Genomic DNA, 26,278 nt, shown 5'->3' on the forward strand with positions numbered 1-26,278 from the left:
AGAAATATACATTTGGGTTCATTTGTCAGTCATGCTTATTTAAACCTAGCCTTGCCCCGAACTGCCGCTCTTATGGGTCAGAATATAATGATGTAATTACGTGTTGGAGGTCTCAGGTGGGAAGCTCCGCGTGGGTCGTTTAGGCTTCTCAATGACGCACTTCTCCGGCGCAACTCTCTGGTTGTCCTCACGATGTCAGTGTCCTTCTTGGCTTAGTGGTCTGATCCCTCGCCCTTGATCTGAAAGGGGTCTTCTGAGGACAGACAGCTCTGTAGCTCAGAGCTCACAGCTTAGGACTCGAACGGTGTAGATACCACGATTCAATGGAGAGTGGAGGCTGGGTGGTTCGGCTTGAATTCACCCGCTTAGACACAGCTACTCGTCCGTAGCTCGTGTAGAAAAAGATTTCTTTGTCTTCAACCTTGTGTTTCGTTTTGGGGTTCATTGACTTTGTTAGACCTTCGCTGCAGCTTGGGGTCACTTAGTCTGATATGTTAATTCTTCACGCTCCTGTCTTATACCCCCGGGTCAGAAGTGGGCGTAACCGCCTTTAGGGCAATTCTCTGGGCGTACCAAGTTAAGGGACAAGGACTAGATTTGACTAAAATCCAATTTTAGACACTAACTTCACATTTCATCCTTACCAAAACATTCTCTTTGATTTGGATATTTTCCACACAACGTACAATGTATAAACATCAGGCATATACTGGGATAACTCTTAAAGGTACAATGTTTTCATAATAACGTCATCTCTTAACCTTTAATAACAATACAAAAGTTACATACATTTTCATATTCCACCTCTCGTCATGACCACCATTGTGGCTGACGGAAACCATTGTTCCAAAGTCCCTTTATTGCATGTTTAATGTTCTGAGGCCAGTTCTCCATTGTGAGGACAAAGGAATTTCTCTGTGGCCTAAGGTTTATTATGGGCGTGAGGGGTCATAAAACCCCCACATCTTCAGACCCCTAGATCTCTCCTCCCCTGTTGGGGGTTTGGGAGATAATCTGTAGGGTGGTGGTCTCCTGTACCCTGACCTGATCAGGACAGTCATGACAGCGGAGAGGAGGATCTGATGGTTCACAGTATCAAAGGCAGCAGATAGGTCTAGAAGGATGAGAGCAGAGGAGAGAGAGTTAGCTTTAGCAGTGCGGAGAGCCTCCATGACACAGAGAAGAGCAGTCTCAGTTGAATGACCAGTCTTGAAACCTGACTGATTTGGATCAAGAAGGTCATTCTGAGAGAGAGATAGCAAGAGAGCTGGCCAAGGACGGCACGCTCAAGAGTTTTGGAGAGAAAAGAAAGAAGGGATACTGGTCTGTAGTTGTTGACATCGGAGGGATCGAGTGTAGGTTTTTTGAGAAGGGGTGCAACTCTCGCTCTCTTGAAGACGGAAGGGACGTAGCCAGCGGTTAAGGATGAGTTGATGAGCGAGGTGAGGTAAGGGAGAAGGTCTCCGGTAATGGTCTGGAGAAGAGAGGAGGGGATAGGGTCAAGCGGGCAGGTTGTTGGGCGGCCGGCCATCACAAGTCGCAAGATTTCATCTGGAGAGAGGGGAGAAAGAGGTCAAAGCATAGGGTAGGGCAATGTGAGCAGGACCAGCGGTGTCGTTTGACTTAACCTCTTACATCTAGACGTTCCGCTAGTGGAACACCTGCTCCAATATCCAATGATAGGCGTGGCGCGAATTACAAATTCCTCAAAAATACAAAAACTTCAATTTTTCAAACATATGACTATTTCACAGCATTTTAAAGACAAGACTCTCCTTTATCTAACCACACTGTCTGATTTCAAAAAGGCTTTACAGCGAAAGCAAAACATTAGATTATGTCAGCAGAGTACCAAGCCAGAAATAATCAGACACCCATTTTTAAAGCTAGCATATAATGTCACAAAAACCCAGAAGACAGCTAAATGCAGCACTAACCTTTGATGATCTTCATCAGATGGCACACCTAGGACATTTTGTTATACAATACATGCATGTTTTGTTCAATCAAGTTCATATTTATATCAAAAACCAGCTTTTTACATTAGCATGTGACGTTCAGAACTAGCAAACTTCCGGGGAATTTGCTAACAATTTACTAAATTACTCACGATAAACGTTCACAAAAAGCATAACAATTATTTTAAGAATTATAAATACAGAACTCCTCTATGCACTCGATATGTCCGATTTTAAAATAGCTTTTTGGTGAAAGCACATTTTGCAATATTCTAAGTACATAGCCCAGCCATCACGGGCTAGCTATTTAGACACCCGGCAAGTTTAGCCTTCACCAAAATCAGATTTACTATTATAAAAGTTTGATTACCTTTTGTTGTCTTCGTCAGAATGCACTCCCAGGACTGCTACTTCAATAACAAATGTTGGTTTGGTCCAAAATAATCCATCGTTATATCCGAATAGCGGCGTTTTGTTCGTGCGTCCCAGACACTATCCGAAATGGTAAATCAGGGTCGCGCGCATGGCGCAATTCGTGACAAAAAAATTCTAAATATTCCATTACCGTACTTCGAAGCATGTCAACCGCTGTTTAAAATCAATTTTTATGCAATTTATCTCGTAAAAAGCGATAATATTCCGACCGGGAATCTCCTTTTCGGCAAACAGAGGAAAAATCACAAAGACGGGGGCGGCCAGGGCACGCGCCTAAGCCCACAGTCCCTTGATCGGCCACTTGAGAAAGGCGATAATGTGTTTCAGCCTGGGGCTGGGATGACGACATTCAGGTTTTTTCCCGGGCTCTGAGCGCCCATGGAAGACGTAGGAAGTGTCACGTTAGAGCAGAGATCCTTTGTAAAAGATAGAGATGGCAAAGAAGTTCAAGAAATGGTCAGACAGGCCACTTCCTGTAAAGGAATCTCTCAGGTTTTGACCTGCCATTTGAGTTCTGTTATACTCACAGACACCATTCAAACAGTTTTAGAAACTTTGGAGTGTTTTCTATCCAAAGCCAATAATTATATGCATATTCTAGTTACTGGGCAGGAGTAGTAACCAGATTAAATCGGGTACGTTTTTTATCCAGCCGTGAAAATACTGCCCCCTAGCCATAACAGGTTAACAAACGAGGATTGGATGTCGTCAACCTTCTTTTCAAAATGGTTGACGAAGTCATCCGCAGAGAGGGAGGAGGAGGGGGAGGGGTAGGAGGATTCAGGAGGGAGGAGAAGGTGGCAAAGAGCTTCCTAGGGTTAGAGGCAGATGCTTGGAATTTAGAGTGGTAGAAAGTGGCTTTAGCAGCAGAAACAGAGGAAGAAAATGTAGAGAGGTGGGAGTGAAAAGATGCCAGGTCCGCAGGGAGGCTAGTTTTCCTCCATTTCCGCTCGGCTGCCTGGAGCCCTGTTCTGTGAGCTCGCAATGAGTCGTCAAGCCACGGAGCAGGAGGGGAGGACTGAGCCGGCCGGGAGGATAGGGATCATGGAGAGTCAAAGGATGCAGAAAGGGAGGAGAGGAGGGTTGAGGAGGCAGAATCAGGAGATTGGTTGGAGAAGGATTGAGCAGAGGGAAGAGATGATAGGATGGAAGAGGAGAGAGTAGCAGGAGAGAGAGAGAGAGAGAGAGAGGTGTAAAAACGAAATACGTCAATCTTTGTATTCAATTCATTAGTTGAGTATGTGGGGGCAATGGACAGTCCTTTAGACAATACCCTTACACAATCATCAGAAAGGGGTTCTCCAGAAATGTTGATCACGGCCTTGTTCTGGTCCTGCTCCGTGTGGTTGGATGGTCTTGATTTTTTCCTCCCCCTCCGTGTTGGCCTCTTCTGCGTCCTCTCCCTCTCTTGTTGAGGTATCTGCGTGACTCCTCTTCCTGATCTAAAACATCTTGGGAGGAGCTGGCCCTCATCGTCACTGCTTGTAAAGTTGAAAGAAACAGATCTAGGCTTCCTCCTCTGCAGATGTGATTCTGAATTCTTGCACATTGTTTTTCCTACAGGCAAAGACCTTGCCATCTCTATAGTACATTTTACATTTTAGTCATTTAGCAGACACTCTTATCCAGAGTGACTTACAGTAGTGAATGCATGCATTTCATACATTTTTTTTTCTTCCCATACTGGTCCCCCGTGGGAATCGAACCCACAACCCTGGCATTGCAAACACCATGCTCTACCAGCTGAGCCACATCTCTTCTAAATGTTCTTAGCTTGTCTTGCTTCAATGTCAGAGTGAATGTGTCTACTTTCTCTTTCAAGATCTCATCACATTGTGCTTTGTTGGAATTGTCACTGTGTTCTGTGATTTTCCTTTTAACTTCTTCAATTTCTGTTTGGACTACTTGTCTGTCATTTTTAGATTCTTCTATTAGAAGTAGCATTAGGTCAAAAGAACACTTGTTGAGAATAGCCTCCCATTTATCTCTAAATTCAGTTTTACCTTGTGCTCCAGTAGCTGGAAACTTCATAATACGGAGTCCTCTGGGGATTAGGCCTTTCCTCCAATAGTCAGACAAGGTGATAGAATTGAGGTCAAGTTTGGTATCTTTCTCCATAAGGTGTTGCAAGTCTCTGTAAGCCTTGTTTAAGTCCAATCCAGTATTCTCTGTGGATGTCATCTCATCTAGCAATGAGGTAGTTGTAATAATCCTTTGGCCCTCTTCATGGGAATAGGAATAGGAAAATCTTGTAGCTTCTTGGGTAAAATCCATAGTTTGAGTTGTAAAATGTCCCCAAAAACACAGAAAAAAATGGCTGTGGAGCTGCTTCCTCTAAACACCACCCAAGTGTTATGCTTAACTACTAGAAAGAGGAGGAAGGGAAGTGCTACTGAAGTACACAATAGTACATTTTGGTAGACAGAAGGTGCTCTTTGGTAAAAGGGGTGAATTGGTCATCAAAAAGAAAGGAGGACCAAGGCACTCTTCGTATAATGAATTAAAATGCCTTTATTTGTATGGCATGTTCAATAGAAACAAGGTTTTTTTTTTAAATCCGACGCGAACCCAGAATGTTGTGGCCCCACCCACCTGTGGGGAAAACAACCTGTGGTTACCCCACTGGCTCACTGCAAAAACTTAACCTTTTTCAAATGCAATTTTCTTGTGTGCTTATTTTAGTCAATTACAAAGCTACATTTAAGAAAACTACATGGCTAAAGATAACTTTTGAGCATGTTACCTAGCTTTCTCACTACTTAGAAAAGCCTAATAATAAAGCATATTACTACTTTAAAAAAAGCATAATGTTCTTGCAGCCATGTGAGTGAGTGCTAGCTTGCTACCGACCAGAACGTTAAGCTAGCCAAGACCAACAACACAAACAAATGGACTATACAGCTACAAGTAGTGAGTGGAGTTACAAACAGACTGTACTAAATGTTTTTCCCCACATTTACACTACATAACCAAGAGTATGTGGACACCTGCTCGTCGAACATCTATTTCCAAACTCATGGGCATTCATATGGAGTTGGTCCCCCTTTGCTGCTATAACAGCCTCCACTCTCCTGGGAAGGCTTTCCATTAGATGTTGGAACATTTCTGCAGGGACTTGCTTCCAATCAGCCACAAGAGCATTAGTGAGGTCGGGCACTGATGTTGGGCGATTAGGTCTGGCTCGCAGTCGGCGTTCCAAATCATCCCAAAGGTGTTCAATGGGGGTCAGGGCTCTGTGCAGACCAGTCAAGTTTCACGAAGCTCCCGACAAACAGTTATTGTGCTGACGTTGTTTCCAGAGGCAGTTTGGAACTCGGTAGTGAGAGTTGCAACCGAGGACAGACGATTTTTATGCGCTTCAGCACTCGCTGGTCCCGTTCTGTGAGTATGTGTGGCCTACCACTTTGCGTCCACTTCACAATAACAGCACTTACAGTTGACCTTGACAGCTCTAGCAAGGCATAAATTTGACGAACTGACTTGTTGGAAAGGTGGTATTATATGACGGTGCCACGTTGAAAGTCACATCTCTTCAGTAAGGCCATTCTACTACCAATTGTTTTCGATGGAGATTTCATGGCTGTGTGCTCAATTTTATATACCTGTCAGCAACGTGTGTGGCTGAAATAACCGAATCCACTAACTTGAAGTAGTGTCCACATAGTTTTGTATAGCTACAGTACTAGATACGTGTAGCCTCACCACATTTCTCGCTTTTCCCACGCCAAGTAGCCTGAATCCACAGGACTCTTCTCGTAGGCTTTTTTCCTTACGTGGGAGCATTTTGAACCGTAGGTCTGGATTTATTTTACCTGGTTACTACATTGAACAACACAGCAGCTTTTCGCCATGTTTTCTTATTTCTGTTTAATTAAAAATCCACGACGAAATGTGCTCTTTTACAATGGGGTCAATGGGAAAGAATGTTTGTTTTCCCCAATTTCTGTCAGTGGTCGGGGGCAATTCCTTTTTATGACGTGAATATCGACATGAATTATATGTCTGCCATTTTCATCCCATTATGGCACTTTGAGGGTTTATGAAATAGCCGCTGTAGTAATTTAATAGGATGTCTATGGGTATGACTGCCGTGACAAACTGTATGTTAATGGGTAACTGTACCTATAGGCCAAGTAGAATGGTCGAAGGGGAACAACTCTAGCTAGCTGCTGTATAGGTTGTTGACTTCATGTATCTCAAGGCACAGCTTGCACTTGTAATACACACAAGCAAGGTTATTCACAAGTAAACCCAGCAGAGGAGAAGACAAGATAGAAAAAAGAGGAAAGCATCATGTCTTTATTGCTCCCTCACTCTGAGTCAACACGGGGAAGAGGAACTTTGCACAGTGGGCCACTTTAATCTACATCAAATGATTTGAGTTCTGTTATTTACAGAGCTTCCGCACTTCTAGGGTAAACATCCCCGTTTTGCATTCCACTTTTTTATATTGGATTTATTTATTTTTCCTGTCGGCGGCGTTCCCCGTTTATTACGCCAATCTGCCTTTCTTCTCCTCTCTCCTTTATCTCTGAAGAGTCTGAGAACTCAATAAGCTGCTGTGGCTGTGACTTGCAACGGCACTCAATTCAATTTCTATCTCTGACTGCTGCTGCGGCACATGGAAGAGGGGAGCTTGACGTTCCACCCGGGCAGACAGCACAGCAGCAGGGAAGTCTGACACCTTAAAAAGCTCCGGCCTCATGACGGCTCCATGTGGCGCAGCCACCCATGACTCCACTGGAAAATGAGCGTCTCTTTGAGCAGGCCTGACAGACGTAGCTTGGAACTAATGTGCCAGTGTGGTGGCTGGAGTTGAGGCTGACACCTATACAAAGTGTCGGGGACCAGAAGCTTAGTTCGACACTATGGTGCTCCGACGGCTAAGCCGCTCCCATTCAAGTCCCCCAATTAGGTACTCTCCGGGTGATAGCTTTGTGGGAAAGGACAATTCCTTTTTAGTGTGCTGTCGATATCCCCAGTCACTAAGTGCACAGCGGTCAGGGCTTAATAAGGCACGGATAGAGCCTGAGCTTGAGAAGAGTTGGAGATGAATTACATGAAGGTTTTACAGTCGCTATGTATTAGGTTTCATTGATTGATACTGGCACAGCAGCCAAGGATAGTCATTTTATACTGCAAACTAATATGTACTGTGCCCTTGAGAATTATCTTGGTATGAGTTAAGTGCCTTGCTCAAGGGCACAACGGCAGGCAATGGCATCTAGGATTTGATACTAGCAACCCGCCAGTTGCCAGCTCATTTCCCATCAGATCCGGGATTCAAACTGGCAACCCTCGCTGGCTCACGTCTCTAACCGCTAGGCTACCTGCCGTCCGAGTCTGCAGTAGAGGTGGACACAGGAGTGAAAATTCATTCCTGTCCCGTCTTGTCCTGTCAAATGTTTGCCCGTACTGTCCTGTACTGATATCATAAATAACTTCCTCCATTAGCTGCTGGTCTGTCTGTCCACCGCCCTGTGTGTGAGTAGCCATAGCAACTGCTTCGTTGCCTGCTGCTCAGCAATCATGAGACAGTTGCCTGCACACACAGCTGATAACAACCACATTAAGAGATTTTGGAAATGAAGGCAGCCCTTCTACTTACCCAGAGTCGGAGGAACTAGTGGATATGTGTTAATGTGTATGTCTCCGTGTGCACTTTGAAGGAACAATTGGGCTTGACTGGTAACGTGATTGGTAGTAGAGCAGCTATGCCGCTTCAGGCCGCTTGTCCCGCTCTCTGGGTGGTATGTGATTAAACTGCAGCATTTTTTACAAGCCGTGTACTCGGTTCCTTCATTGTCAAAGACAACTCTATCAAATTTAGCCAAAACATTGCTCTTTCCTTTTAATGGCTCTGTGAGTGATGGTTCCTTGTCTGCAACGAGATGATGCAATTCCTCTCTTGAAGCATTCATCGTTCACTCGTTAAGCATCTGTGACTGGGGAGTACAACTGGAGGGAGGCAAAACAGTAAGCCTACAGAAGGGGGATGGGGGAAATTACCATTTAATTTGAATAGATTTTTATTAAGTAAACTATATTAGGCCTACACACTTTTTTTATGAAATGCTCCACACATATATATACTGAACAAAAAATATAAACGCAACATGTAAATTGTTGGTCCCATGTTTTATGAGCTGAAATAAAAAGTCCCAGAAATGTTCCATACACACATGAAGCTTATTTCTCAAAATGTTTGTGCACAAATTTGTTTACATCCGTGTTAGTGAGCATTTCTTCTTTGCCAATTTAATCCATCCACCTGACAGGTATGGCCTTTCAAAAAGCTGATTAAACAGCATGATCATTACACAGATTACGCAGGAATGTCCACCAGAGCTGTTGCCAGAGAATTGAATGATAATTTCTCTACCATAAGCCGCCAAAACAACGTTTTAGAGAATTTGGCATTATGTCCAACCGGCCTCACAACCGCAGACCACGTGTAACCATACCAGCCCAGGACCTCCACATCAGTCTTCTTCACCTGCGGGATCGTCCGAGACCAGAAACCCGGACAGCTGACGAAACGGAGGAGTATTTCTGTCTGTAATAAAACATGGCTCCCAAGTAGGTGGGTCTATCGATTTCTAACCATTCCTGTACTGCCCATTCCTGTGGACTTTCGATCCTGTCCCGGGATGTCCCGAACTTGACTTCACTCTCATTCCTGCCAGAATCCCACAGGACCCACAAGGGAGTCCTTTTCCCGTATCAACCTCTAGTCTGCAGGACAGTTCTCAGAATGGAACAAAAAGCACTGGCCTCCCGACAGTATTAGCCAAAGACCTTTTCAATAGAGTGAGACCACTGTAAGTGGTGGAAAAAGTACTCAATTGTCATACTTGAGTAAAAGTAAAGATACCTTAATAGAAAATGACCCAAGTAAAAGTGAACGTCACCCAGTAAAATACTACTTGAGTAAAAGTCTAAAAGTATTTGGTTTTAAAAATACTTAAGTATCAAAAATAAATGTAATTGCTCAAATATACTTAAGTATCAAAAGTAAAAGTGTAAATCATTTAAAATGTCTAATATTAAGGAAACCAGACGGCACTATTTTCTTATTAATTTAATGTAGGGATAGGCTGTGGCACATTTCAACAAGTAATTTACAAACGAAACATTTGTGTTTAGTGAGTCCGCCAGATCAGAGGCAGTAGGGATGACCAGGGATGTTCTCTTGATGAGTGTGTGAATTGGATAATTTTCCTGTCCTGCTAAACATTCAAAATGTAACGTATTCTTGGGTGTCAGGGGAAATGTATGGAGTAAAAAGTACATTATTTTCTTTAGAAATGTAGTGAAGCAAAAGTTAAAGTTGTCAAATATAAATAGTAAAGTACAGATACCCCAAAAAGCTACTTAAGTAGTATCTTTCAAGTGTTTTTACTTAAGTACTTTACACCACTGTATACTGTAAGTCCTAGTAGGAGACAGAGAGCATGTGTATCCAGGCACAGCCACTCATTGGCCCCTGAGGAGTCCAACTCCACACCCAGTTCGACCACATACCACAGAAAGTCATCCTTTACCCCACTCACATTGACTTCTTTCTAGCTGTAATAAAGAGAAGACACTTGCCCCCAGATGAATTTCATCACCTGACAAGGTATTTGCCCTGCTAATGAGATTGCTCTTGCTCCTCTAGATCCTCTTTCTTTCCTCTGCTCTATGTATCCCAGAGCCCTCTCTCTCCCTCTCGCTCTCTTTCTTTCGATCCTCACTTGCTGTCTCTCTATCTATCCTCCTCTCTCTCGCTCCTCTTTTTTATATATTTTTTTATTTTACCTTTATTTAACTAGGCAAGTCAGTTAAGACTTTCCTGGAGTAATTGTGATGGATCTGAAAGTGCTTCCAGGAAGTCAGTGTTAGCTTTGAGAACAGCATATATTTATTGAAAAGAGATTCTGCAGACGCTTTCATTCACATCCTTTGATTATGATTTCAGAGATTAAAGACTAAAGCCGATTGTAAAGCTTTGTGATTCAGCGGTCTCTGAGTGAACATGGTTTTAATGCAGATTTACAGAGCAAGTTTTGGACCACACTCACAGTGACCCATGTGCCTATCTGGCTCATTTCTCCCTCTTTCCCTCTCTGGCTCGGTCTCTGAGACATCATGCTCTTTCCTCTTTTGCTTTTTGTCAGTTTGCATGCAGATTGGAGATGGGGGAATAGATCAAAAGCGGAATGGATGAGCTGGTTTGGAAGATCCCCCCAGCCTTAGCGGATTTCAAGGCTGACTGAGACTTTGTATGTATGTGTGGGTGGGTGGGTGGGTGTGTGTGTGTGTGTGTGTGTGTGTGTGTGTGTGTGTGTGTGTGTGTGTGTGTGTGTGTGTGTGTGTGTGTGTGTGTGTGTGTGTGTGTGTGTGTGTGTGTGTGCGCACTTTGCATGCATGTGTGTGTTGTTGTCTTTCTGTCACCCTACACTGTGCAGTCCTTTTCGTTGCCAGGGCTTAGCAGCAGAGCCACTCTAGTAAAGACATGGCAGTATAGCCATTACACAGACAGGTGTGTGTGTGTTGCCCGGTACTAGTGTTTCCTCCATACATGCTCCAAGGACAGGCAGGGACCCTCAGCAACGTTGATCCCCTCAGTCTGCTGCATCCTGTAGCACTTTATTTAACCTCTGCCTCCAACTAAGACCTGGTCCCTATCCATTCCCTGTTTCTGTGTGGCCCAAGAATGGATCCAGAGAGAGAGAGAGACAGAAAGAGACATTTGCTGAACAATCCTGGTTTTTAAGGGACAGTGGTTGGGAGGGCATCGTGTGTGTGTTTGTGCGTGTGTGGGCATTGTGTGTCTTCACGCCCATGTGTGTGTGCCTGTGTCTGTTTCAGAAGGGGGAATGGCCTGTGGCTCAGACGTGCGCTTTGAAGTGCTCAGGCGGCCGCTCGGCTCCCTCTCTCAAACCAGCGCTGGTGCTCGTTATACCAACAGAGAAGGTGACGCCGCGGCCACCGCGCTGGCAATGCCAAATAATGAATGTGGAAAACAGGCTTTTGCATCGTGGAAATAACAACAAATGTTTTTGTTCGCCTGGTAGGCGGTACAAATTGAAATTTTGATTGTATTGAAAGGTCACGTCGTGAAAGCACATAAACGAGCCTGACCTTTTGGGCTGGCCTTTCCTTGACTGGTGTGGTCATTACTAGAGCGGAAACATAACAAAGCCAAGACAGCCACACACACACACACACACACACACACACACACACACACACACACACACACACACACACACACGTAGAAGTCTTTATTCTCTATAGCATATTTCCCCTAGTGGTTGTTGAGATAACGTTGTCTTTGTATGTCTTGCGCTATTTTGATTCAGAGCCATCTTCATTATGCGAAAGCAAAGTGCACATCTCTGTGTTAGCAAGGCAGCGTTTATTTATGCAGTGATCCACCATTCTGATCATGGGGAGATGCAGTACTACAGGCACACCTGGGACCTGTTTAATAGGGGAACAACGTACCAAGCGTCTCTTACTGGACAAGCGTTTCTTACTGGACAAGTTCAAATAGAACCTCTCTTTCCGTTTTGTGCTTAATGAACATGACCCTTTTTAATGAAGGTGAGACAGCTAGCATCACACAGCTCCTCTGGGAAACCACATCGTGCACATCTCCTCCGACGCATGCGCGCGCACACACACACACACACACACACACACACACACACACACACACACACACACACACACACACACACACACACACACACACACACACACAGAGTCCTTATCCACCATCATAATCCAAATCCTTTAGCTACAGAGCAAAGGCTTGGTGTCTACATTACCCTGCAAGATACTGGTGGTGTAGCAGTAGCACCGTAGCATGATATACGTATTTGTCAGAACACAGCCCTGCTTGCCATGTCCTAATGGTTATGCTGCGTTTTTCAAACGGAAATCTAAGAACGGTGTCTTTCCCTTGAGCAAGGGCCCTTATCTTGGGCCTATACGCTGTAATTTCAGGTGCCAGAATGAGCCCGGGGGTAATCCCTCACACACGCCACGCCGCTTCCCTGCTCTCTTCCTCTCTTCCTCACACCTTTCCATTGATTTCTTCTCTTCCTTTCTCTCTGCACTTTGCTCTGGTTCCTCAGTAAATGACTGCCACTCCTGGCTAGGACACTAATCTCCTCCTCTCCTCTCGCTATCTCGGCTCACACTTCTCCCGAGGAGTCACTGTGGAGAAAACAGCTCAACCCGAATTAAACATGAAGGTGTCGAGAGGCAGTTAGCTCAATTAGCATTTGAAGAGGTTGTATAGCTGCGCAGTAGGACTATTATTCTACCGTCTACAGACGCAACCTATCAGAACACAGGAAAAAGGGTTGAGAGAACTCAATTTGGAACGCTTTGCTTAAGCACTGTATCTTAATTGTCGCTTTTTTAAAAAAAGGGTTGGGATTCGACATCATTGGATCTTCAGTTTGTGGTGTATAGACGCAGGACGGGGATTGAGTGAGCACCATATTGTGCTTCGGCAAGATCGATCGAAACTCTTGTCTCCACCTCGGGGAAATGTTCTTGCAACACACTCGAGGCCAAAAGGATCACTTGTAACATCGAAGGAGCTAGAAGGAAAATAACTTCCTGTTTGACGCTGATGTTACAGTATATGTACCTGTATGTGAAGTGTATTGAAAGACACTGGTTATATTTCCGATTCATCGTACTTCATTTTAATTCGCAGGATATGGGTGCCACTTAGAAAGTTACTCCCATTTACCTTGGCCGGTCCTCATGTCATGTTCTTGATTGTTGAAACGGCTGTTTTCAGTGCCACTCAAATGTTTGTTAAAGTAAGACAGGTAACATTGACGAGGGAGGACATTGAACTGTTTAGATTGGCAGATAAATTGTATGTACAGTACATGTATCAAATTTGTCAAAGTTTGGCCCAAACAGCTAAAGAACCATCATTTAAGGTTTTGTTAACCCACTGGGCTAAAGCCCAGATATTAGCTATGGGAGCTTACATGCGTTTTCAGGTATCAGGCAAGGTGTCTAATAAGACAAGCGTAAGGTAGTTCAAATCAAATTTTATTGGTCACATACACATGGTTAGCAGATGTTAATGCGAGTGTAGCGAAATGCTTGTGCTTCTAGTTCCGACCATGCAGTAATATCTAACAAGTAATCTAACCTAACAATTTCACAACAACTACCTTATACACACAAGTGTAAAGGAATGAATACGAATATATGAATGAGCGATGGCTAAACGGCATAGGCAAGATGCAGTAGATGGTATAGCGTACAGTATATACATATGAGATGAGTAATGTAGGGTATGTAAACATTATATAAAGTGACATTGTTTAAAGTGACTAGTGATACATTTATTACATCCAATTTTTAATTAATAAAGTGGCTAGAGTTGAGTCAGTATGTTGGCAGCAGCCACTCAATGTTAGTGATGGCTGTTTAACAGTCTGATGGCCTTGAGATAGAAGCTGTTTTTCAGTCTCTCGGTCCCCGCTTTGATGCACCTGTACTGACCTCGCCTTCTGGATGATAGAGGGGTGAACAGGCAGTGGCTCGGGTGGTTGTTGTCCTTGATGATCTTTTTGGCCTTCCTGTGACATCGGGTGGTGTAGGTGTCCTGGAGGGTAGGTAGTTTGCCCCCAAACTACTTCTGTCACATAGGCACACTAGTATATACAGTATATGTACGCCATGATCAGATCAGATCAGATCTGGCTTGTGTGTGTTTTGTATGTGTGTGTTTAAAGTGTGTGTTTATGGGTAGGTGTACGGTCTCACTTGTGTCTCATCTCTACAGTGTTTATGCAAGCTGCTGTGCGCTGCATTCCCTATTGTCATAGCTAGCTGAGTTGAGCAGAGGGCCACTCTTAGAGCAGTTCCTCCCTGTTGGCGGATGCCTGGGATCTCTTCCTGCTCTGAGCCTCCCACATATCCACACACTCGCACAAATGTACACACACACACACATACTCAGCCCCTCTATTTCTGTCCCTGGCAGCCTGTGCTGCCTCTCAGTTACCCGTCCTTAACCGTCTGCCCTTCTCCTCACTCCCCTCTGCTCCGCCGCAGACCGCCCGTGCCTGGTGGTGCATTGCTGAGCGTTTGCCTTCCACCACGACTGTCTACAGGGGAGATGCACTTGACAACTGATTGCACAAGCTGATTGCTGAACAACGTTCTGCAAGATCCCTGCAAGGTGCACATGTTATTCTCCTCCCCTCCCCTCCACTGCCTGAATTCCCAGAAGCCATTGGGCAGCTAGCGCAGCGTTGTTACACCCCTGTTTGTATTCCATTTGTGTGTGCATGGTGCTATCTCTCTCGTTCTCGTGCACCATGGAGGAGTGCAACAAAGAGGAAATGGAATGTAAGATCTTTTGATCATATTCTCAAAGGAGAAATCTGATTCCGGGAGTCTTTCGTTTTTTTGTTTTTTGGGTAGGTGGTGGGGGGGCGCATCAGGAGTTCACTCTTGGAAGAATGGTAAACTTTCAGATGGAGTCTCTGATTATGTTAATAAGCATGTAGAAAGGATTGTCTGGAATTTAGCCTTGGAAACTTGTCTTAGTCAAGTGAAGCTCAAAGTCTTGACTGAACAGCAAATCAGCAAGAATATTGTGAATGTATTGTATGAATCACCTTGATTACACAGTTTTTGTAGGATATGAATCAGTATTTCACAAATAGATGCCAGTTGCTTCTAGATGATTCATAATATATACTGAACAAAAATATAAACACAACATGCAACAATTTCGACGATTTTACTGAGTTACAGTTCGTATAAGGAAATCAGTCAATTGAAATAAATTAATTAGGCCCTAATCTATGGATTTCACATGACTGGGATATGCATCTGTTGGTCACAGATACCTTAAAAGGTAGGGGCGTGGATCAGAATACCAGTCAGTATCTGGTGTGACTATCATTTGCCTCATGCAGCACGACACATCTACTTTGCATAGAGTTGATCAGGCTGTTGATTGTGGCCCTGTGGGATGTTGTCCCACTCCTCTTCAATGGCTGTGTGAAGTTGCTGGATATTGGCGGGAACTGGAACACACTGTCGTACACGTCGAGCCAAGGCATCCCAAATGCTCAGTGGGTGACATGTCTGGTGAGTATGCAGGCCATTTTCAGCTTCCAGGAATTGTGTACAGATCCTTGCGACATGGGGCCGTGAATTATCAGGCTGAAACATGAGGTGATGGTGGCAGATAAAAGGCACGACAATGGTCCTCAGGATGTTGTAACGGTATCTCTGTGCGTTCAAATTGCCAGCGATAAAATGTCATTGTGTTCGTTGTCCGTAGCTTATTCCTGCCCATACCATAACCCCACTGCCACCATGGGACACTCTGTTCACAACGTTGACATCAGCAAACCGCTCACCCACAGACGCCATACACGCTGGTCTGTGGTGAGGCTGGTTGGACGTACTGCCAAATTCTTTAAAACAACATTTGGAGCCGGCTTATGGTAGAGAAATAAGCATTCAATTCTTTGGCAACAGCTTTGGTGGACATTCCAGCAGTCAGCATGCCAATTGCATGTTCCCTCAAAACTTGACACATTGTGTCATGTGACATAACTACACATTTTAGAGTGGCCTTTTATTGTCCCCAGTACAAGGTACACCTGTGTAATGATGAACATGCTGTTTAACCAGCTTCTTGATATGCCACACCTGTCAGGTGGATGGATTATCTCGACAAAGGAGAAATGCTCACTAACAAGGATGTAAACAAATATGTAGAGAAATAGGCTTTTTGTGCATATGGAAAATATCTGGGATATTTTATTTCCGCTCATGAAACATGGGACCAACACTTTACATGTTGCGTTTATATTTTTGTTCAGTATACTAGAAAGTATGGGTTGAGTGCATATGGAGGGCATTGTTATCGCACAGCCTTCAAGAAGCAATTTTGAGCACGCAATATGTACTATATAAGTCATATATGCCATTTAGCAGTCAGCGTCAATGCTTTTCTACAATTACTGTCACTGACAATCCATACTATAAATCAGTATCAAGGATTTTCGACATTGAAAGGCCTAGGCTATTATGTGTCAGTCAGTCAAATATAGGTGGTATAATGGTATAATGGTATCTCACTGCTTTGTACTGTGTGACAGTGAAATGTAATAGCTACATAGTCAAAAAATCTATTTAGACATGCACATCTTCACACATACACACACACACACACACACACACACACACACACACACACACACACACACACACACACACACACACACACACACACACACACACACACACACACACACACACACACACACACACGCACACACACGCACACACACAAATACACACAGCCACTCTAATGCAGCCAGCCATTCACCGGACAGGGATTGATTTGTAAGGGGATGATAAATTAACCAACACCTCAACAAAAGACGTTAAGCAGAGAGTCCAATGAACCATGCTGCTTTGTAATTACAATACCAAACCAAAAATTAGGCATGATGTAGCACCGCCACTGAGCGACATGTGTGTTGGGGTGGGGACAGGCAAGATGGGATGATCGTACAAGGCCCTCCTGGAGGTGTGCAAGGGGAAGTGGTGGAGGGGTGCCAGCCGAGCTCTAATGAGGACATTGGCTCGCTTCAGAGAATTGGGTGTAATTGAGCTAAAGAAAGCATTCTGTTGTCTCCTGATTGAACACAGGCCCCAACGTATTTCTTCAAGGAGCAGCATGTGTCTCTGTCCTTTATCTCGCGCTCCCTTTTCTCTCCCTCTCTCTTTCGTGTGTCTCCCCCTCTGAAGGCTGACCTTAAGAGGGGGAGACTGGCTACGGTGACACTGGTTACAGCTCAGAAGAGAGAGTATTGTCTGTTGGGGTAGTTTGATAAGCTGCTTGCTGCCTGGCCCTTTGATGAACTCTCTAACAGTTGTTTTCTCTCTCTCTCTCTTGTGTGTGTGTGTGTGTGTGTGTGCATGTGGGTATCTATATCCCCCTGGCAGATTGGCCAGTGGCACTCAGAGCAGGGCCTGTCCATGGAGAGGAAGCTTCCATCAATCAACGTGACAGACACTCTCTTCAACACCACCCTCACCATCACCACTATTCTGGTGAGTGAACCGTCACGGCAACACACTCCTACGGTCACACGTTCGGGACACTCCACTTGGTTTGGAATGGAGAGAGTGGTAGACATTCAAGTGCAGTGGGGTAGTATTCCTCCATACCACACCGTCACACTCAGAATGACATACACAGGACATGCAAGTGTACACTCCACGTTAACAATAGAGAGAGTGGTGGATAATAAAGTATTGTGGCGTGGTACTTCACCGTAGTAAATCACGCCACCCTGTCACACCGGCACACTCCAAATGACAGATACTGTATGTGCTGGATCACCCACTTGGTTTAGATATGGAGAGTGGTTGAAAATAAGGTGTAGCGGGGAGGTACACCTTAAACTGTCCTGTCATTCATAGAGTTGACGTCTCTGCCTTGACGGCGAAAGGCAGGTAGCCCAGCAGTTAAGAGCGTTGGGCCACTAACCGAATCCCCGAGCTGGTAAAAAAAAAAAAATCTGTCGACGTGCCCTTGAGCAAGGCACTTAACACTAATTGCTCCTGTAAGTCGCTCTGGATAAGAGCATCTGCTAAATGACTACAATGTAAAGGTTGATTTGCCCCCCCGACTCTGAAGGTTTCCTTGATGTAAATACAGTCTCATCCTCTATATACACTCAGGAAGGTGTATTGCTGGTGTGCTTAGCGGGCCGAGTTGTTTAGATACTATCTGTAAGGCTATACGCTTAGCAATTAAAGATGTCATCCATGTGGCAGTTGACAGCTTGTTATTTGGCTGCGAACTTCCAGCATGGAGGAACGAGGCTATTGGTCTGGGGAGTAAATGAAGCTCTTCTCCTCTCCTCCCATTTGCACACCCTGCAGGGAGATCCTCTCTCTTCATCGAGCTAGGTCACGCTGCTTTTCTGCAGGCCACTGAGGACTGTGGGAGTTTTTATGGCGGAAAAACACTGGGGTTCAATATAGCCATTCATACAACGGATTCTGATCGACTGAAACAGTGTGGGGTTCAATAGAACCATGCTACCACTGGCTAGCCCTGCTAGCGCTTGCAGCAGTGCTGATTGCGTGCGTGCCATATAGTTAGCCCGAGAAATCCAAATTGTCCTCCCTCCCTCCACTACTTGATGAATCAAAAGACAAGCCCAAAGTATCTTGTAAGGAGGGCCCAAATGCCCGCAATGTTATTCGCAATGTCACACTTACTGGTTAAGAGTGGAGTAGGAGTAAAGTGTGTCTGTGTTAACCCGCGACTTGTGAAAAAGGACTCATTGAGAATGATTGGGATTCAGGTGGAATGGTTCGGTTGGTTTCACCGACCGTGGGGGCTTCTTTAACAAATGAGAAGCTGTTACAACGGAGGCTGCGAGAGAGAGAGAGAGAGAGAGATTGGGGGGGAGAATTGCGGCGGGCCGATCAAGCTGCTACGTGTTAATTTCGCTAGATATAGAGTCGTCCGGGCCAATTTCAAAAGCCACCGAGGAGCAATTTCGTCGCTATCACAACTCATTCATCACGGCGTGATTGCTGTGTCGTGCTTTATCTCTGCCGGTGGGGGCGTGCTAGACTCTACAGTCTTGAGTGGCTGCAGCGCGGAACGGCACCAGGAGGATTCATCCTACACCTGTGGGTCTACTCCTCCTGCAGATTGTTCCAGTACAGTTCCGCATCGCTGTCACTGTGGCCTCTGTGTCTCCGACCGACGCAATACAGCAAAGAACCTCCCCCCCCAAAAAAAATTGTCTAATTGATTTTGAGCCTCCACAGATGCCAAACATTACCTTGTAATCTCTCTGTTTGTTACCGATGTTTGGTTTTTCCATTCCTTTGGATGTTAGTGAAAGAAATACATGCCGTAGCTCTTCCGCTGTGCCACCAGGAGAGGTGATATTTCTGAACTCCTGATTGCTCTGGGAAGATAATAGAGACTCGGCTCTAAGTTGGTTTGTTTTTAAGTCATTTTTGATTGGCTGGCTCAGGCCTCTTTAGGAGGGAGAGTGTCACCTTCAGGCTTCAGACCACAGTCACATGGTCAGTGAAGTGTAGTGTAATCCTAGTGTATGGTTGTTCAGGAGGGTCGGGGTTTGATTATTCCCATCATCCTCTCTGCTCAGTCAGTGTGAGCAAAGATGGCCACCTGTCAAGGACTGACCCAAAGCACTGTACCTGATGCAGACCTGGGGTCAAATAGTATTTAAACCTTTAAAGCTGTGGAATCCTTAATGGGTAAACTGCCATGTCCTTTTGGGATAGTACAACAACAAAGAAATTACTGCAAACAACGAACACTTTTTTTCCCCCTTGGAGATACAACAGAACATCAGCATACAGGTAACTTCCAAAATAATAGAAACACTTGAGTAAATGAGAGATAAAAAGCATATTGAAAGCAGGTGCTTCCACACAGGTGTGGTTCCTGAGTTAATTAAGCAATTAACATCCCATCATGCTTAGGGATCATGTATAAAGATGCTGGGCAGGCCATTATTTTGGCTGTACATAGGATGACAAGGCCCCCCATCCACAGGGGCACGAGTGGTCACTGAATGATTTAATGAGCATAAAAACGACGTAAACCATATGCCATGGCCGTCTGTCACCAGATCTCAAACCTATTGAACACTTATAGGAGATTCTGGAGCGGCGCCTGAGGTAGCGTTTTCCACCACCATCAACAGAACACCAATTTATGGAATTTCTTGTGGAAGAATGTTGTTGCATCCCTCTAAAAGAGTTCCAGACACTTGTAGAATATATGCCAAGGTGCATTGAAGCTGTTCTGGCTCGTGGTGACCCAATACCCTATCAAGACATTTGGTACGGTGGTTTATTTTGGCAGTTAACTGTATGTACTGCAATTTTTTTGGGACCAAGATGCACGAAGCTCCCCAACTCTGCTTCGTCAATAAATAAATAAAATAATTACGACCGTGGGGTAACAGTGGCGCTGTTTCTCCCTACTGCGAATTCCATCTTTAAACATTTGCTTGAGTCTACTTGGAGTCCCAGATGGGCAGGCTTTTCACTTTTGAGACTGTATCATTGGTTCCATTGTGCCAGTCAAGCTCAATCAAGCAAAGCTAAAGTATTTGAAACAAAGACATGTCCTTGTTACAGAACAACAATACCTGAGTGCAGATAAGACGGTGGTTTTTAGATATACTGTAGGCCTTACTTACATTATTACATTGTGAGAGAGAAGTGTCATTCAGCAGCGTTGCAGTTCTTGACACACTCACCGGTGCTCCTGGCACCTACTACCATACCTCGTTCAAAGGCACTTGCCCATTCACCCTCTGAATGGCACACATACACAATCCATGTCGCAATTGTCTCAAGGCTTAAAGATCCTTCTTTAACCTGTCTCCTCCCCTTCATCTACACTGTTTGAAGTGGATTTAACAAGTGACATCAATAAGGGATCATAGCTTTCATCTGGATTCACCTGTTCCCGAGTGGTGCATCGGTCTAAGGCACTGCATCTCAGTGCTTGAGGTGTCACTATAGGCGTCACTACAGACACCCTGGTTTGAATCCAGGCTGTATCACAACCGGCCGTGATTGGGAGTCCCATAGGGACCCATTGGCGTCGTCCGGGTTTGGCCGGTGTAGGCCGTCATTGTAAATAAGAATTTGTTCTTAACTGACTTGCCTAGTTAAATAAATAAAAATATATAAATAAATAAATGGAAAGAGCAGGTGTTCTTAATGTTTTGTATACTCAGCGTATATTTGAGCTGCCAGTTCGCTATAGGCTCCGGACCACATAATTGTATTTGCTGGAGGATGGGGGATATTGCGAGGCTAGGGGGTTGTGACTGCTCCTTTAACCAGACCCGGGTTCAAGAAGTATTTGTTTTCTTTCAAAAACTCAGCACGTTTGATTGAGCGTGCCTGTCGTGTTTTCTACACAGCACATCGAGAGAGAGAACAAACTGTGACTGACGCAGCGTTAAGGAAAGCTTTGACTATGTACAGACTCAGTGAGCATGGCGTTGCAATCGAGAAAGGCCGCCATAGGCAGACCTGGCTCTCAAGAGAAGACCGGCTATGTGCCCACTGCCTACAAAATGAGGTGGAAACTGAATTGCACTTCCTAACCTGCTGCCAAATGTGTGACCATATTAGAGACATATTTCCCTCAAGATTTGCAACCTGTAGCCACAAGAAAAGGGCAGCCAGTGGAGCACAAACACCCTCGTACTTCAACTATTTGCTTATTGTTACAACACTGTACATAAGACAATAGTATATATTATTTTCAAACTCTTGTGAGTTTAACGTTTACTGTTCATTTTTGATTGTTTATTTCCCTTGTAGAGAGAGAGAGAGAGAGAGAGAGAGAGAGAGAGAGATTCCCCCCCACATTATTGATGTCTGGGTTTTACTCCCATGATTGATGGGTCAGAGCCAGCTCTTAATTACATTTTTCTGCAAGTTTTTATTAATTTATTTAACAGGGTGGGTCACCGTTGAGACCAGGGAGCCCCGTGAACATGAACATACACAACAGAATGAAATACAACATCATGTAAAACCAAAATAACAATAAATACAACGCCATCTGAACTGTCCAATGGGGACCAGCGAGTCGAACTTCAAGGTGGTCTTCAGGCAATTCCGTGAGCTGGGGGCGTAAAAAACGAAATGCATTTTTCCCGAACTCAGTGGAGACCAGCAGGACCTCCCAGAACCAGCCAATCTCCAATTAATACATGAGCTGAGGTAGTTAATCAGGTCACCAACTGAGGATGTTCTTCCCCACCTCTATGTAGTGTCGTAACAGTGGGGGATATTGGGGGAGATAAATATAGAAGTACTTTGCCTTCCTTTCACACTCATCAATCAACAAGTGAGAGCTAGCTGAGAAATTATGGGCCGCATTTAATTAAGCGGAGCTGCCCACTCCTCTCTGTCGCCGGGGGTTTGGAGACCTAATAATTGAATCCAGAAGGTTTGTTTATTCGTTTCCAAGCTTTCTCCCTTGAAACCCCCACCGTGTAATGTACAACTGGCCCGTGAAATGCTACTCCTTAATAAGCCCTAGTTTGGGAGGGGAAAGGGAAAGCGTCCGTCCGGCTGCAATGGTTGAGCGCTTCTACCACCAGGCTGCTGCGAGCGATTAAATAATTTGCATTTATATTGTGCTTTCCCGCGTGGCGCCGCATAACCACAGCAGAGGTGTCAACTCGGGGGCAGAAAGGTAACATGCGTGGCTGTTTAATAAGTTAATGAATGGAGAGGATTTGCATTTATAGAGTGTCACTGTGCTCTGACTCAGGGCCCTTCGTTCTTTCTTTCTTTTCTGTACTTTTCTTCTTTAACATGCAGTCCAGGAGCTCTCCTGCATGCATACATTCAAAGCATCCGCCGGTTTCTCCCTCCGTCTAATACTGATGAGTATGTCTACGTAAATACATTCCGTGACCTCAGATATGATGCGGAGAAGGCTAGGAAAACCCCGTTCTATTATCCCTATTGCTATTTTCTTATCGGTGCAACGCAAAGCGGTGTGTGCACTGAAAACTCCAGCGAGGTGGAGGGGGGGTGGGGGTAGAGGACATAGAAGACTAATCAAGTTTAAAATAAACTGGTCCGGTAGTACCACAGGTAGAAGAACTGTTGTTGCCATGGCGACAGGATGGTCGGTGGCGGTGTGATATGTCCTCCTCTTTGAGGTCTCTGGTTTTCCACTTTGTGTCATAATGGAGGGACGCGCACTTCGTTCTGTCAGATTAATCCATCTCCCGGTCGCCAGTCAACACAAACGCCACCCCCAATAGAAGTATGACAGAGCAATTGCACTGTTTGCCGTGTGTTCCATCTATATTTCTGTATGTCAGACAGTGTGATTTTTCTCTCTCTCTCGACTTAAGTATAAAGCTCACTGTTACAGAGGACAGGTTAAAGAGGCTACTTGTTACAAGGCTGGCTTCACTCTGTTAAACCGACATGTTGCGAAGGTGACAAGTCCTCTCCAACAATGTCATTAGTAGGCTCCCACATAAAAGAATACTAGAGTTTACTATAGAATTCTGTAGTGAACTGTAGTATACTGTAGAATACTATACACTGTAGTATCCCTCAATCATGTGTAGTACTTAGTACAGAATGTTGTAGGATACTCTAGAATAACATAGTAAACACTACGAGTATTATCAGCAAAAAATATTAGCAAAAACAATGCAGTCGCAAGAACACAACGTTTGTTTTTTTTACTATAGTAAATATTGCAGTATTACATTAGCATTTATCCTGGCCATTCCCCTCCCCCATGTCCCAATTTGTCCCACCTGTAAGAAACCTACATATATATTGTGTTCCCTACAGGTTATAGAAAAGAGCAGACACTCTGAACTATCTGTTCCGACCCCAGTCCTACCTACAGGTTATGGAAAATGTACTCTTTCAGCATTTCTCCAGTAGGTTTCCTCAAGGAGAAAGCCCCCCACTTCTATGTCAAAGATAATAAAACAAAAATACTTTACTAAAAACTACAGTAATGTCTACAAAAAACTACAGTAAATAATACAGTATACTGTACTACAGTCCGCAAAAACACTACAGTAAATACTACAGAATACTACAGTCTGCAAAAACACTACAGTAAATCCTACAGTAGACTACAATCTGCAAAAATACTACAGTAAATACTATAGTATATACTATTATTTTTTAACACAGTATTTATACTACAGTAAACGGTAAATACTACAGTATACTACAGTAAATACTACATTATTCACTGTAGTGTTTTTGTGGAAACACTACAGTGAATACTACAGTAAAGTCTGTGAAAATACTACAGTGAATACTATAGTATTCCTACCATAGTACACACTATAGTATTTTTCCATGTGGGCTGCAGCAGTCAAGATTTGATGCAAGCTTTATTAAACCATTCTCCAAAAAAAGTAAGCACATTTAGTGTTTTAGCTAGGGTGGCTGGCGTAAAATGTGGATCCCTGATTGGTTGATGAATCTCTCTTAACCCCCCAAATTTAAATCATTGAGCTGCTTGCTCAACATTATGAAAAAATGAATCGTAAATTATGAACAAACTTTAAGAAAGAGTGAGCCAGTCAAAAACAAGGTTGTAAAACAGTCGGTAGAGGTGCCAGACAGAGGCTGGACAGTGGCAGGTGCCTGAGTGCTTTTGTTCCCCCGCGCCAAGTACGGTGGTAAAATTAATTGATGCATATGTAACCTTAGATATATGCTCATTGGCTCCTATTTAAAATGAATGACCTCTGGTGAGATAGTGTCCACTGTCCAGACAGACAACTTGCTAAAATCAACTTTACCCTACCTGGGGTGGCAGGTAGCCTGGTTCGAGCGTTGGACTAGTAACCGTAAAGGTTGCAAGATCAAATCACCGAGCTGACAAGGTAAAAATCTGTCGTTCTGCCCCTGAACAAGGCAGTTAACCCACTGTTCCTAAGCCGTCATTGAAAATAAGAATTTGTTCTTAACTGACTTGCCTAGTTAAATAAAAGTAAAATAAGGAGAAGTTGTCAAGATTGAGATGATGCTATGCTATGCTATGCTATGTTTATTGTTGCGAACTCGGAGGGGCTGCCCCAACCGGGACTCGGGTCCACCTTAAAACGTTACGCCAAGAGGTCCGAGGTTGCTAGGTATTGGGTTAAGGTCGCCACGTTATCATGGTGTTCTACATGTGCTCTGCTACATCTGTGTCCCTTTGCAGGAGAACCCTTACGTGATGCTGCGACCGAACCACCAGGAGATGGAAGGGAACGAGCGCTACGAGGGGTTCTGTGTGGACATGCTGAAGGAGCTGGCGGACGTCTTGAAGTTCAAGTACCGGATCAACCTGGTGGGGGACGGGGTGTACGGGGTATCGGGGACCAACGGCACCTGGACGGGCATGGTGGGAGAGCTCATCTCCAGGGTAAGAGCAACAGCGTCCTGTAATCAACCTTATTAATAGGGCCAGGAGTTTTTCCCGACCACATGACTTGTTTAGGAAAACTCTGGGCCCTACCATCACCATCCATACCCCTACCATTTACCCCCCTCTACCACTTCACAGCATAATGCCACTCGAACTATAGACCAATTCATCAAAATTCAATCAGATGTTATTAATGTAGCCTTTTTAACAGCAACATGTCACAAAGGGCTTTATAGTAATCAGAACTGTTCACAGCCAGATCACCCCTAACAAATCCCTTGACACAATGATAGTGATGCAACTGATACCCTCTGTTCGTGACATTATGGAGAGTTTGTTGTCACGGAAATGTGTTCACAACCATTGTGCGCTGTCGCCACGATGCTCGTGTACTTGTTTTTTTTGTTGTCAGGAAAGCTCTCCGTTGTGTTACAACCGTTACGCCAGATGCGTTGCATCAGTTGTACAACTCTAGTGTGTATGGGGCCTATATGTGGGTGTTATGTGTGCAGACACAGTGTGTCTCCGTGGACTCCAGGGTCAAACGATTCCATCTGATACGTGATAGGCTGAGTGTCTCGTAGTGAAACATGTCCCCAGTGACGTGATGGAGAAAAGTAGTGCCCAAAGCAATTGATTGATTCACATTCAGAGCGTTCTACAGCAAGGGGATGTAACCATACAGAGATGTGATGAGGAGGAGGAGAAAGAGAAGAAGAGGCGGAGTAGCGTAGGGGAGGAGGAGGAGAACAAGGATGTAGTGGAGGAGCAGGACGAGGAAGGCTGTTAATTAGTCCAGATAATGCCTGATCCAGATGACACAGTCTTGAGTTGCGCGTCCCAAATGGCACCCTACTCCCTTTATCGTGCACTACTTTTGACC

At 44.5% G+C, this 26,278-nt stretch overlaps 1 protein-coding gene and 1 non-coding gene across 2 annotated transcripts in view; both read left to right on the plus strand.

Annotated features, from left to right (window-relative positions):
- The window catches only part of LOC123729216 (glutamate receptor ionotropic, kainate 4), a 494,511-nt gene that overhangs the window by 451,157 nt on the left and 17,076 nt on the right, over window positions 1–26,278 (plus strand). The window contains exons 12-13 of the mRNA XM_045703471.1: window positions 17,400–17,507; window positions 25,189–25,392. Coding sequence (XP_045559427.1) covers window positions 17,400–17,507; window positions 25,189–25,392 — 312 coding nt within the window. The remainder of the gene's footprint in view (window positions 1–17,399; window positions 17,508–25,188; window positions 25,393–26,278) is intronic.
- On the plus strand, window positions 23,877–23,929 carry LOC123729349 (U7 small nuclear RNA). The gene has a single exon (XR_006761135.1). It is a non-coding gene; the product is annotated as a U7 small nuclear RNA (small nuclear RNA).

Source organism: Salmo salar, chromosome ssa20 (assembly GCF_905237065.1).
Source record: "Salmo salar chromosome ssa20, Ssal_v3.1, whole genome shotgun sequence".
Taxonomy (NCBI): domain Eukaryota; kingdom Metazoa; phylum Chordata; class Actinopteri; order Salmoniformes; family Salmonidae; genus Salmo; species Salmo salar.